The 14,477-nt window shown below is 49.2% G+C and overlaps 1 protein-coding gene across 2 annotated transcripts in view; it reads left to right on the forward strand.

The window, feature by feature from the left end:
* LOC124774890 (H(+)/Cl(-) exchange transporter 7) overlaps positions 1-14,477 on the forward strand; it is a 184,689-nt gene that overhangs the window by 59,222 nt on the left and 110,990 nt on the right. For both annotated transcript variants that reach the window (XM_047249546.1, XM_047249547.1), the window contains 2 exons: positions 11,616-11,759; positions 12,828-13,005. In XM_047249546.1, the coding sequence (XP_047105502.1) occupies positions 11,616-11,759; positions 12,828-13,005 (322 nt within the window). The remainder of the gene's footprint in view (positions 1-11,615; positions 11,760-12,827; positions 13,006-14,477) is intronic.

Consider the following 14,477-nt stretch of genomic DNA (forward strand, 5'->3'; position numbering starts at 1 on the left):
ATTTAGAGGACAAGTTTGGGGAGGTGGAGGTCTTTCCGAAGCTCGCACTGGGTCAGTCTTAATAAAAACAGCATCTTCTGCCCAGTCAAGGGCATTACTTGCCTGTGACAAGCTGGGGGATGTTTCTGTTTCCATCACACTCCGTAAGAGCTTAAATATGGTCCAGGGTATTATATTCCATAGGGACCTTCTTTTATAGTCTGATGATGAGCTGCACACCAATTTAGAACTGCGAGGTGTGTACTTTGTCCGGCGTGTCTATTGGGGTCAGAGGGATAATCAGGTTTCCACCAGTGCCTTCATCTTGGCCTTCGAGGGTGACACATTACCCAAGAAGGTCAAGGTGATAGTCTACTGCTGTGATGTCAAGCCATATATCCCTTCCCTGATGCGGTGCTTTAAGTGCTGGAAATTCGGTCATATGTCTTCCCACTGTACTTCCAGTGTTAAATCCCCCCTGCAGGTCCGGGGGTTAGAATAGGCCCGGGGTATTCCTGCCTGTCGTAAGAGGCGACTAAAAGGAGTCCCTCCCCCTCAAGGGGATAGTTTGCGCCTGCATCTGGAGACGGATGGTTCCACGACTTATATTTGTGGTCATTTTGGTTTTTCACTTATTCTGGTTTCTTCCTTCCTTTGTTTGGTTCCTTTCTTTGTCCTTCTCCCTCTCACTGTCTTCCTTACTTTTTACCTTGCCTTCTTCTCCTTGCCTTCTTCTCCTTGCCTTCTTCTCCTTGCCTTCTTCTCCTTGCCTTCTTCTCCTTGCCTTCTTGTCCACCCTCTGGTCTCGGCCTCGGCGTTTGAGACAGTCTGTCCTTTCTCTCCCTCTCTCCCTTTTTTTTCCTCTTCTTCTTTCCTCCCTGTGTGTGCCTGAAGGCCGACCCACGGGTTGGCATGCGTAGCCAGTGACGGGGCAACGCGTAATTCCCACGTAATTCCCTGCCCTGGGTAGACAAGTAAGGCACGCAAGTACCCCCTGCTAAAGGCCAGGCCCAGGGAGGGGTGACTGCCTGAGCTGACACCTTCCGATCATGCCGATTGGTCCTTCCGTCTGTTTCTTGGGAGGTGTGACCTGAGGTGTAAACATTCACCTAAGGCGGGAGTGCCCTCTGAGAGGGTCCCCACAAGGAAGGAGCGCACCATCGGAGCCGCTGGCAATCATGGGGGATTCCTCCGCAATGGATTTCTCTTTCGACTTCTGACCAAAAACAGAAACTTGACCAGTCACCAGTGACAAAAGTACTACCGCCTGCCCCAAAGTTCCTCGTAGTTTCTCGATTTGAGGACGGAAAGGATTTTTCATCTGTCAACCCTTTTGTTATCCAGAAGGGCGTAGATGCCATAGCCGGATCTGTCAAGTCTTGTACCAGGATGCGTAACGGTGCATTGTTAGTAACTGAGAACGCCTTTCAGGCAAAAAAACTGCTTCGGGCCACACTCCTGTACACATTCCCTGTCCGGGTGGAGGCTCACCGCACTTTGAATTCGTCGCGTGGTGTGGTATATACTAGATCACTCGATGGATGGACTGACGAGGAGATTCAGTCTTTCCTCGCTGAGCAGGGCGTGACGGCTGTCCATAGGGTCATGAAAAAGGTCAACAATGACCTTGTACCGTCCCGGACACTTTTCTTGACCTTTGATAGTTTTCAGCTGCTGTCGCACATCAAAGCGGGCAAAGAGTTTATTTCTGTTCGCCCCTATGTCCGGACACCTACGCGCTGCTACCAGTGTCAGCATTTTAATCACACTCGCCAGTCTTGTTCTAATGCGGCTAAATGTGTCACTTGTGGCAGGGACGCCCATGAGGGTGACTGTCCACCTCCGTCTCCTCGTTGCGTGAACTGTCAGGGTGACCATGCAACGTCCTCCCGCGACTGTCCCATCTACAAGGATGAACGCTGTATACAGGAAATTCAGGTCAAAGAGAAAGTGTCCGCCTCAGCTGCTCGCAAGCTATTTGCTAGTAGGAAGCCCATGCTGCTCCCAGCAGGGAAATACAGTACTGTCCTCGCCTCTTCTCGGACTACCAGGGAGGTGGCGACGCAGACATGCAATCTGACCTTCAGCACTACGGTCGTCCGTTCGGCCAGTGCAAAGATCGCCCGGTCAACGTCTCCTCTTCCTCCCGTCACGCCTAAGACACAAGCGCCTTCATCAGCTTCTGCCAAGACTAAGACCCAGAAGTCAGATGCATGGGCCTTCAAGAAGGAACCGTCCTGTGCAGACTTCCTACGTACCTCGAACTCCCAGCCATCGACCTGTAGTTCCACTAAACGACCTTCGAAGAAGGCTTATAAGAAGCAGTGTTCTCCTTCTCCGCCACGGCGTGTTTCTTCTCCTCTGCCACCCAGCGGTTGCCGCCCCAGGCCGTCATTCGTTTCGCCTGGCCGCACCCCTGGTAGCCGAACATCTGGCCGTTCATGGGTGGAGGAAGCTCCCTCTCCCGTCCCTCTTAACAAGATGGCCGACGAACCTATTGGACGATGACTCTCCGCCCATTGATAGCGGCGGCAGTGCTCACTCGAAGCCAGGCCCTCAGCGGCCTTCGAGGTGACCCCTTCTTGCTTCTCCTTTTTCTTTTTCTTCTCACGATGGCGCTTCTTCATTGGACTATTCGCGGCATTCGCTCGAACCGAGAGGACTTAAAGTTGCTGCTACGCTTGCACTGTCTGCTCGTCGTAGCTCTCCAGGAAATGAAGCTACGCCCATGCGATCGAATTGACTTGGCACACTACACCTCTGTGACCTATCCCCTGTGGCAGGTATTCTGGCTCATGGACGGGTTATGTTGCTGGTCCGGTATGATATTTACTACGATCCCATCACATTGCACACCGGCCTGCAGGCAGTTGCCGTCCGAATTACTCTCCCCACTTTTACATTTTACATTTGTACTGTTTACACTCCATTGTCGTCTGCCATTACCAGGGCAGACATGATGCAAATTATTGCTCAGCTACCTGCGCCATTTTTGTTAACTGGAGACTTCAATGCCCACCATCCCCTTTGGGGCTCTCCAGCATCCTGCCCGAGAGGCTCCCTGTTACCAGACCTTTTCAACCACCTCAATCTTGTCTGCCTCAATACTGGCGCCCCTACTTTTCTTTCGGTCAGAACTCACATCTATTCCCATTTAGACCTCTCTATATGTACTACCCAACTTGCACCCTGGTTTGAGTGGTTCGCACTTTCTGATACATATTCGAGCGACCACTTCCCTTGCGTTATCCATCTCCTGCATCACGCCCCCTCTCCGTGCTCAACTAGTTGGAACATCTCCAAAGCAGACTGGGGGCTCTTCTCTTCCAGGGCGACCTTTCAGGATCAAACCTTCGCAAGCTGCGATAGTCAGGTCGCACACCTCACGGAAGTGATTCTCACTGCTGCTGAATATTCCATCCCTCACACTACTTCTTCTCCACGTCGCGTACCGGTCCCCTGGTGGACCGCAGCATGTAGAGACGCTTTACGTACTCGTTGACGTGCTTTACCCGCTTTTAAACGCCACCCTGCGATGGCGAATTGTATCAATTATAAACGATTACGTGCTCAGTGTCGTCGTGTTATTAAAGAAAGCAAGAAAGCCAGCTGGGCTGCTTCAAAGCACCTTCAACAGTTTTACTCCTTCTGTTGTCTGGGGTAGCCTGCGCCGGCTATCTGGCACTAAGGTCCACTCACCAGTTTCTGGCTTGATGGTCGCGAATGACGTCCTTGTGGCCCCTGAGGATGTCTCCAATGCCTTCGGCCGCTTTTTTGCAGAGGTTTCGAGCTCCGCTCATTACCACCCTGCCTTCCTCCCCCGCAAACAGGCAGAGGAGGCAAGGCCACCTACCTTCTGCTCCTCGAATGGTGAAAGTTATAACTCGAAAATGCACTTGCCCGGTCACGGTCCTCCGCTCCAGGGCCTGATTCTATTCATATTCAGTTGCTGAAGAACCTTTCTCCTGCGGGTAAAGGTTTTCTTCTTCGTACTTATAATCGCATCTGGATTGAGGGTCTTGTTCCCATATGCTGGCATGAGTCTATTATTGTCCCGATTCCTAAGCCGGGGAAGGACAAGCACTTGCCTTCCAGTTATCGATCAGTCTCCCTTACCAGCTGTGTCTGTAAGGTGATGGAGCGAATGGTTAACTCTCGTTTGGTTTGGCTGCTCGAATCTCGACGCCTACTTACCAATGTACAATGTGGATTTCGTAGGCGCCGCTTTGCTGTTGAGCATCTGGTTACCTTGTCGACCTCCATTATGAATAACTTGTTGCGGAAGCGCCCGACCGCAGCTGTATTCTTTGATTTGGAGAAGGCTTAAGACACCTGTTGGAGGGCGGGCATTCTCCGCACCATTCATACATGGGGCCTTCGCGGTTGCCTCCCTCTTTTTATTCGTGCCTTTTTAATGGATCGACAGTTCAGGGTACGTGTGGATTCTGTCCTGTCAGACGCCTTTTGCCAGGAGAATGGGGTGCCACAGGGCTCAGTTTTGAGAGTCGCTCTCTTCGCCATAGTGATCAATCCAATAATGGATGGCCTCCCAGCTGATGTATCAGGCTCCCTTTTCGTGGACGATTTTACCACCTATTGCAGCGTGCAGCGTACTTGTTTCCTGGAGCGCTGTCTTCAGCGTTGTCTTGACCGTCTTTACTCCTGGAGTGTCGCCAATGGCTTCCGTTTTTCTGCCGAGAAGACGGTCTGTGTTAACTTCTGGCACTACAAAGAGTTTCTCCCACCGTCCTTACGACTCAGTCCCATTGCTCTCCCATTCGTGGAGACAACAAAATTTTTAGGTCATACATTTGACAGGAAACTTAGCTGGTCTCCACATGTGTCATATTTGGCTGCCCGTTGTACCCGTTCCCTAAATGTCCTCCGTGTTCTCAGCGGTATGTCGTGGAGAGCGGATCGAACCGTCCTACTTCGCCTATATCAGTCGATCGTCAGCTCAAAGCTGGATTATGGGAGCTTCGTATACTGCTCTGCATGGCCGTCCATCTTACGCCGCCTCAACTCTATACAACATCGGGGTTTACGTCTTGTGATTGGAGCGTTCTATACTAGTCCCGTGGAGAGTCTTCATGCTGAAGCCGATGAATTGCCACTAACTTACCGGCGCGATATACTGCTTTGTCGGTATGCCTGTCGGCTATTGTCAATGCCCGAACACCCGTCTTATCGTTCCTTTTTTGACGACTCTCTCTACCGTCAATACGGGTTGTATGTCTCTGCCCTGCTACCCCCTGGAGTTCGCTTTCGTCACCTCCTTCAGCACCTTAATTTTTCACTCCCTACAAGCTTTCGAGTGGGCAAGAGCCAAACGCCACCTTGGCTTCAGGCTCAGGTTCGCGTTCACCTTGACCTCCCATAGGAGGTTACCCCAGCTTCAGTATACCGCTCCTGTTTTGTCGAACTTCGTTCGAAGTCCATTAATGTGATCTTCATTTATACAGATGGCTCTAAGACCAATGACGGTGTCGGGTGTTCTTTTATTGTCGGGGCACACAGTTTCAAATACCGGTTCCATGGCCATAGTTCGGTCTTCACAGCTGAGCTATTTGCCCTCTAACAGGCTGTTCTTTACATCTGCTGCCACCGACATTCTGCTTATGTCATCTGCTCAGATTCCCTGAGTGCTATCCAGAGCCTCAGTGATCTGTATCCGGTTCACCCTTTCGTGCACGGGATCCAACGCTCTCTTCAGCAGCTGGCGGACGACTTGGTTCTCCGGTTACCTTTATGTGGGTTCCTGGCCATGTTGGTATCCCTGGGAACGAAGCTGCAGATGCCGCGGCCAAGGCTGCGGTCCTCCAGCCTCGGACAGCTTCTTGTTGTGTCCCTTCATCACATTGGAGCAGGGTCATTTGTCAGCACATTTTATCGCTGTGGCATGCCGATTGGGCTACACTTACGGACAACAAGCTTTGGGCCTTGAAACCTCTTCCCACAGCTTGGACGACCTCTTCATGCCCTTCTTGGAGGGAGGAGGTCGTTTTGGCCCGGTTACGAATTGGACACTTCCAGTTCAGCCATCGCCATCTGCTGATGGCTGCGCCGGTGCCGTTCTGCCCATGTGGGCAATTGCTGACAGTACGCCACATTTTAACGTCCTGTCCGAATTTTAATACACTGCGCGTTGATCTTCGCCTGCCATGTACTCTGGATGCCATTTTAGCGGATGACCCAGGAGCAGCTGCTCGTGTTCCTCGCTTTATCCACTTGACAAACCTGTCTAAGGACATTTAATTATGCTGTTTTTTAATCCTAAGCCTGTTAATGTCTTTTATAGTGTTGTCCCTTTTAGCTACTGTTTTAATCTTGTGCCTCGCAGTGCATTCTTAACTTAGTCTGGGTGCTAATGACCACTGTAGTTGTGCGCCCTAAAACCACAAAAAAAAAGCAACGTGTTACATGTCGAGATTGTGGGGAGAGCACCATTACCCTTGCTTGCTAGACTGTAGGATTCTACAGAAAGAACAGAAGATAATGGAATAAGACCATGGTCCGACTGACCTATGCTGAGGCTAAGCGAAAATACGAGAGGCTCCGTCCTGTGTGTATGACATCAACCTACGCCGCTGCTACGACAACGGTTCTACCATCTCCTGTTTCACAGTTGGCTCTCAGAGCCGTCAGACTTCACCTGTTCCCTTGATTTTGGGGGGCACTTCCCTCCCTGTTGCTCCTGCACCACCTACTTCGGGAGCAATACCACCCCCTCTTCCCCCCAAACCATCGGGGACATGAGTCCCCACTTCTCAGCCGGAGAAGCGTAAGTGTTCTTTGGCTCCTCTTGCCAGGAAGTGGTCCCTTGGGTCACTCCCTTCCCAGGTTCCGACCAGTGGAAAAGTAGATACCCGCCAGTAGCGGAAGCAACCACAGGTAGCCGGTCGTAGGGCTTCACGGTCCTCCTCAGTCTCTGAGACTGACCCACTGAAGCCCTCCCAGCCAGAAATACCAAAGGAACAGCGAGACAAACCAAAAAAGAAGGCGGCACCCAAGAATCCAGACCTTGCGGTGGCACCCGTACAACCACTTCCTACAAGCTCTGCATCTGAGGATGTGATGGAGATTTTGGCATCCGCTGAGGACCTAGATCTCGCCGGACCCTCAGACACAATGGGTGTCGATCGCACAGGTACTGAATCAGTGGCAGCAGGTGACCCTGAGGCATAAACCCTTGAGCGCTTCATGCCTACCTAGCCTAACAATGACGTCATCCTCCAGTGGAATTGTGGTGTTTTTTTCCACTACCTGGCTGAGCTATGGCAGTTGTTAGGCCGTATACCTGCTTTCTGCATTGCTCTCCAGAAAACCTGGTTCCTGGCAATGCGAACCCTTGTCCTCCGCAGCTATAGGGGATATTACAAGAACTGTAGTGAATATAATAGGGAGTCAGGTGGAGTTTGTGTCTATGTCCTGAACTCAGTGTGTAGTGAACCTGTATCCCTTCAAACTCCTCTTGAAGTTCTGGCTGTCAGTATAAGGACGATGCAGGAAATAACTGTCTGCAACCTATATCTTCCTCCAGATGGTGTGGTACCCCTGAACATCTTGGCTGCCCTGCTTGATCAACTCCCTAAACTTTTCCTATTTCTGGGAGATTTTAACGCCCATAACCCCTTGTGGGGTAGTCCCATGCTTACTTCCCGAGGCAGAGGAGTCAAAAATTTACTGTCCCAACTCGACCTCTGCCTCTTAAATACTAGGGCCGTAAAACATTTCAATATGGCCCATGGTAGTTACTCGGTCCTTGATTTATCAATCTCCAGCCCAGGACTCCTACCACATATATCCACAGGGGAGCACATGACAACCTGTGTGATAGTGACTGCTTACCCATCTTCCCGTTACTCCCCCGGCATCATGCCCATGGACGTCTACCCAGATGGGCTTGAGATAGGCAGATGGGGAAGCCTTCACCTCTGCCGTCACTGTAGAATCTTCCCCACATGGTGCCATTGATGTTGTAGCTGACCAGGTCACCACAATGGTCGTTTCTGTAGTGGAAAACGCAATCCCTCATTCTCAAGGGTGCCCCCAGCGAAAGACAGTCCCATGGTGATCGACAGTAGTCGCTGAGGCCATTAAAGTGCGTCAGAGAGCTCTAGAGTGACATAAACGGCACCCTTACCTACAGCAGCTCATAGTCATTAAACGGCTCCGTGCCTGGGTTTGCAAGCTTATACAAAGACAAAAGCAGGAGTGCTGGAAGAGAAATGTCTCAACCATTGGGTGCTATGCGTCACCTTCCCAAGTCTGGACCAAGATCAAATGTCTTTTAGGGTACAAGACCCCAAGGGTGTCCCTGGTGTTCACACCAATTGCGTGTTGTCTACCGACGCAAATGCAATTGCTGAGCACTTTGCTGTGCACTTTGCCCGTACCTCTGAGTCAGAGAATTATCTCCAAGCCTTTCACGTCCCCAAACGGCAGATGGAAGGGAGGATTCTCTCGTTAACTACACGCCACAGTGAACCCTATAATGCCACATTTACAGAGTGGAAGTTCCTCAGCGCCCTTGTATTTTGCCCCGACACAGCTCCTGGGCCATATCGGATCCACAGTCAGATAATTAAACCTCTCTTGACTGACTACAAGCGACATCTCCTCATCGCCTTCAACCGGATGTGGTGCGATGTCATCGTCTTTCCATCCCAGTGGCCTGAGAGCACCGTCATTCCGGTGCTCAAACCTGGTAACAACCCGCTTGACTTGGATAGCTATCAGCCCATTAGCCTCACCAACATTGTTTGTAAGCTTCTGAAACATATGGTGTGTCGGCGGTTGAGTTGGGTCCTGGAGTCAGGTAGCCTCCACTGATAATCTGGAATCCCTCGAGTCTGCCATCTGAACAGCCTTTTTGAGGTACCAACACCTGGTTGCCGTCTTTTTTGACTTACATAAAGCATGCAACACAACCTGGTGACATCATATCCTTGCTACACTGTACGAGCGGGGTCTCTGGGGACCGCTCCCAAATTTTATCCAAAACTTCCTGTCGCTTCATACTTTCCGTCTCCAAGTTGGTGCCTCCCATAGTCCTCCCACCCCCCCACCCCCCCACCCCCTCTCCTCCAAATAAGCAGGAGAATGGCATCCTGCAGGGCTCTGTATTGAGTGTCTATTTCTTTTTAGTGGCCATTAACGGTCTAGCAGCAGCTGTAGGGGCTTCAGTCTCACCATCTCTGTATGCAGACGATTTCTGCATTTCGTACTGGTGCTCCAGTACAGGTGTTGGTGAGCGGCACCTATAGGGAGCCATCCACAAGGTGCAGTCATGGGTTCTAGCCCATGGTTTACAGTTTTCAACCACAAAGTCGTATGTCGTGCACTTCTGTCAGCGTCATACCGTTCATCCGGACCCAGAACTTTACCTTCCTGACGATCCACTCACTGTAGTGGAGATATATCGATTCCTAGGACTCCATTGACTTTGCTTCCTCGTCTTCGTCAGCTTAATTGGAAGTGCTGGCAGCACCTCAATGCCCTCTGTTGCCTGAGCAACACCAATTGGGGTGTAGATCGCTCTACGCTTCTGCAGCTCTACAGAGCCCTGGTCCAATCCCGAATTGACTATGGGAGTGTGGTTTATTGTTCGGCAGTGCCCTCAGCATTGCGTTTACTCGACTTTGTGCACCACTGCAGGGTTCGACTAGAGACAGGAGGTTTTAGGACAAGTCCGGTGACCAGTGTACTGATGGAGGCTGGTGTCTCTCCACTGCAGATCAGACGTGCGCAACTGCTCGCCAGTTACGCAGCACACATTCATAGTTCCTCTGAGCATCTGAGTTACAGTCTCCGTTTCCCTGCCCGCAGAAGTCCATCTCCAGGATTGACGGCCCATGTCGGGGCTAACGACTGCAGTTCCTTCCCTCCGAACTGGAGTCCTTCCCTTTACCACCTCTACTTGCAGTCCGTTCATGTACGCCTTCATGGTGTACACCTCGGCTACAGCTTCGTCTCGACCTTTTGCATGGCCCTAAGGACTCTGTTAACCCCGCCGCTCTCCGCTGTCACTTCCTCTAGATTGTTGTCATGTTCCGGGTCTCTGACGTGGTTTACACAGACGGCTTGATGGCTTATGGTCACATAGGCTTTGCGTATGTTCATGGAGGACATACTGAACAGCACTCCTTACCAGATGGCTGCAGTGTTTTCACTGCAAAGCTGGCGGCCATATCTCATGCTCTTGAGCACATCCACTCGTGCTCTAGCATGTCATTCCTCCTGTGTACTGACTCATTGAGTAGTCTACAAGCTACCGACCAGTGCTACCCTCGCCATCCTCTGGTAGCGTCCATCCAGAAGTGCATCTATGCCCTGGAACAGTCTCGTCATTCAGTGGCGTTTGTGTGGACCCCAGGACACGTTGGAGTCCCAGGCTACAAACTTGCCGACAGGCTGTCCAAATAGGAGACGCGGAAACCGCTTCTGGAGATAGGCATGTCTGAAGCTGACCTGCTTCTTACGCCGCAGGGTTTTCTGGCTTTGGGAGACGAAATGTCGTAACAGTATGCACAACAAACTGTGTGTCATTAAGGAGACTATGAATGCGTGGAAGTCTTCCATGTGGTTCTCTTGCAGGGAATCAGTTGTCCTCTGCCGGCTCCGCATTGGCCATACATGGCTAACGCATGGTTACCTACTCTTTCGTGAGGACCAACCTGTGTGTCGCTGTGGCTCCCAAATGACAGTTGTTCACCTCTTGCTGGACTGCCCACTTTTAGCTCCTCTTCGTCGGACTTTTAATTTTCCCAGTTTCCTACCTTTGGTGTTGGGCTTCGATGCCTCAGCAGCATCTGTAGTTTTGCGTTTAATCGTGAGAGTGGGTTTTATACTTCTATATAGGTTTTAGTGAATGTACTTTGTCCCTCTGTGTCCTCCACCGTAGTGCTTTTAGGGTCTTTCTAGCATCTCTCTGTTGTTTTCTAGTCCTCTTGTTCCTTTTAGTGTTCGTTACCTTTCCTTTGTTTTGTGGTTTTTCCTCTCTTTCCGTTTTGTGTTATATGTCTCCTCCGTTTTTTTTTTCTTCCTCACACTTGTGACATTTTTTTAAATTAGGAACAAGGGAATGATGACCTCGTAGTTTGGTCCCTTCCACCCTCTTTTAAACCAACCAATCAATCCACGTTTGCATGAACATTGAGCATTGGGACTGTATGCGTTGTGAAACACCAAATAAGAGTCCGTGAACATTTCTCTTAAAAATCTCTAGAATTCTGATTTCAGCAATACGTATTGAAAATTAACATTTGTCATTTTAATGTCTATGATGTACAACTACGAGAACATTCCACTTGCTTTAGAAATTTCTTCTTAAATGTATAAAACTGACAATGTATCAAGTTTTATACAAGTGAGCCAAGTTGATATTTCCCTAAATAGAAACTACTAGATATCCATATATTCTATTAGATTTCATGTTCTTTATTTTGTACTGTCAAAACTTACATTAATATGGATTATTGGGTAGGAAAAGTAGTTCTAATTAAATTAATATGCAAAAAATAATAATTATGCATGCAATGATATGTGTGCAAGAGATGAATTCTAATGTGAAATGACTTGCAAGGAAATTGCTTTTCATTGTCATATGTACTGAAATATAAACTTATGCTTTGCAGCCCACAGCTGCAGGGAGTGGGATACCCCAAGTGAAATGTTATTTAAATGGCATAAAGATTCCTCGAGTGGTACGCATAAAGACACTACTAGTAAAGGTGATAGGTGTAGTGTGCTCTGTTGTTGGAGGCTTGGCTGCTGGTAAGGTATGTATGGCTCTCATGGTATTTTGAATTAGAATGGGACTAGTGCATGTGGTGTTCCTTACTGCTAAAAATGAAGTTATAACCTAGTGGATTACAAAATATACTTGGGTGAGCGAGGTAGAAATACAACAGAAATTTCTGTATTCCACACACACCTCACTCCCCCCCCCCACACACACACACCTCACTCCCCCCCCCCCCCCCCCACACACACACCTCACTCCCCCCCACACACACACACCTCACTCCCCCCCCCCCACACACACCTCACTCCCCCCCCCCACACACACCTCACTCCCCCCCCCCCACACACACACCTCCCCCCCCCCCCCCCCACACACACACACACACACACACACACCTCACTCCCCCCCCCACACACACACACACACCTCACTCCCCCCCACACACACACACACACCTCACTCCCCCCCCCCCCCCACACACACACCTCACTACCCCCCCACACACACACACCTCACTCCCCCCCCACACACACCTCACTCCCCCCCCCCACACACACACCTCACTCCCCCCCCACACACACACACCTCACTCCCCCCCCCACACACACACACACACACCTCACTCCCCCCCCACACACCCACCTCAATCCCCCCCTCCACACCCACCAACCCCCCCCCCCCCCCCACCTCACCCCACCCCCCCCCACACACACACACACCTCCCCCCCCACACACACACACACTCCTCACTCACCCTCCCTCCCCCCCCCCCCCACACACACACACACTCTCCTCACTCACCCTCCCCCCCCCCCCCACACACACACACACACTCGTAACTACCCCCACCCCACTCCCTTCATCCTCCCAACTCCCCCCCCCCCCCCCCCCACCACCACCACCACCACCACCACACTCCCTTCAATCCTCCCAACTTCCCCCACCCCCACCTACTCTCCCAAGGTGCTCTCACCCATCTTTTTGCAAGCGTCAGTACTTTCACACTGTATCCTTATAATAAAATACTCAGTCAATCCTTGTACATTTTCTATCTGTGAAGAAGTCAGTTGTTTTCATTTGTCTAATTTTACACATTAATTAGGAAGGTCCCATGATACACTCGGGAGCTGTTGTGGCTGCAGGCATTTCACAAGGAAAGAGCACAACATTGCGTCAAGACTTCAACATATTACAGTACTTCAGGGAGGACCATGAGAAACGAGACTTTGTCTGTGGAGGTGCAGCAGCAGGTGTTGCTGCAGCCTTTGGTGCACCTGTTGGTAAGTTTACACCTCTGATAATCTTTCACACTTTATTAGGTTGATGCTTTTTCCCCTTCTCATTTGGCCTCCTTGTAAGAGTCTCTTTCTGTGATCGAAAATAACTAAAAGTCCTATGGGGAGCAGAATGTCACCAGCTTTATGATGAAAAGATCGCCTGCTTTCATTTGTGCAGACAGTGCCCCCTATGGCAGTCCATCTCGTTGAAGACTACCATTGTATGCTACTTCAATTTGGTTTTGTTGTTACTTTCAATATAGTTTCCAACTTCTTGATTCATTAATTTTTGATATGTAACAAGCTGTAAATAATGTGTTGCTGTGATGAAGTTTTTTGTGACTTAAATTTAAATCATTCTACTTTCACGTAGTCATCTCGTGTGACTGAGTGTCCTGCAAAACGTTAGTGGTACGTTATGAGTATAATTATTTGAGTCTTCATCAGGTATGTGTAATACAGACATGAACAGTAAAAAGTTCACAACTTTTCAACAATTCTTGTTTATTGCATTCTATTGTCTTCTGTGTCCTGTGTTTTGTCCCTTCTGATGCTTCTTAAAAAAATTTCTTGTTGTCTAATGACAATTTTCTTCTTCTACTTTTTGTTGGATTTTCTCTCATCTATTTGTTCTTTTTCTTTACACTACATATGTATGTTAGTTTCATGTAATAGATCACTTCAAGGAGAACCTTCAGGGATGTGGAACGAGTCAAGGTATACACGAACATAACAGACAACACAGAGACATAATTTACATGCTGTATTAACTATAAATTATTATTGTCCTGCTTAATGCTATCTACCCTTGTTCTTATTGTTATCGTTGTTGTAGTTTTGTTGTTGTTGTGGTCATGGTCATCTTCAGTCCCAAGACTGGTTTGTTGCAGCTCACCATGCCAGTGTATTCTGTAAGTTTTCATCTCTGAATAAATACTGCTTGGTGCTTACATCTCTTGGTGTCCCTCTATAAGTTCTACCACCCTACACTTCCCTCCAATGCCAAATTGACAATTTCTTGTTGCTTCAGGATGTTTCCTATCAACTGAGACCTCTTTCAGTGGGCTGTGCCATAATTTTTTTTCTTTAAGTAGACTCATTGTCTTTCCTCATTAGTTCTTTGATCTACCCATCAAGTCTACAGTATTCTTCTGTAGCAATATGTTTCAAAAGCTTCACTTCTCTTCTTGTCTGAACTGTTTGGTGCCCATTTCACAACATAAAAGGCTGCATTCCAGACAATAATACCTTCAGAAAAGACTTATTAATGTTCAAATTTGTATTTGATGTTATTTCTTTTCAGAAATGGTTTTCTTGCTTTTGTCATTTGCATGTTCCTCCCCCAATAAGTGTGTGGTGTGCACTGGTGCCCGAGTTATTGCAGTCTTTCTTCTTTTCCAGGTTGCTTTATCTTCCACTTCCTTTTTCCTCCCAGTCATTATTCCTCTCCCATTACCCCTACCTTTCCCTCTCTT

Source organism: Schistocerca piceifrons, chromosome 2 (genome assembly GCF_021461385.2).
Source record: "Schistocerca piceifrons isolate TAMUIC-IGC-003096 chromosome 2, iqSchPice1.1, whole genome shotgun sequence".
Lineage (NCBI taxonomy): Eukaryota > Metazoa > Arthropoda > Insecta > Orthoptera > Acrididae > Schistocerca > Schistocerca piceifrons.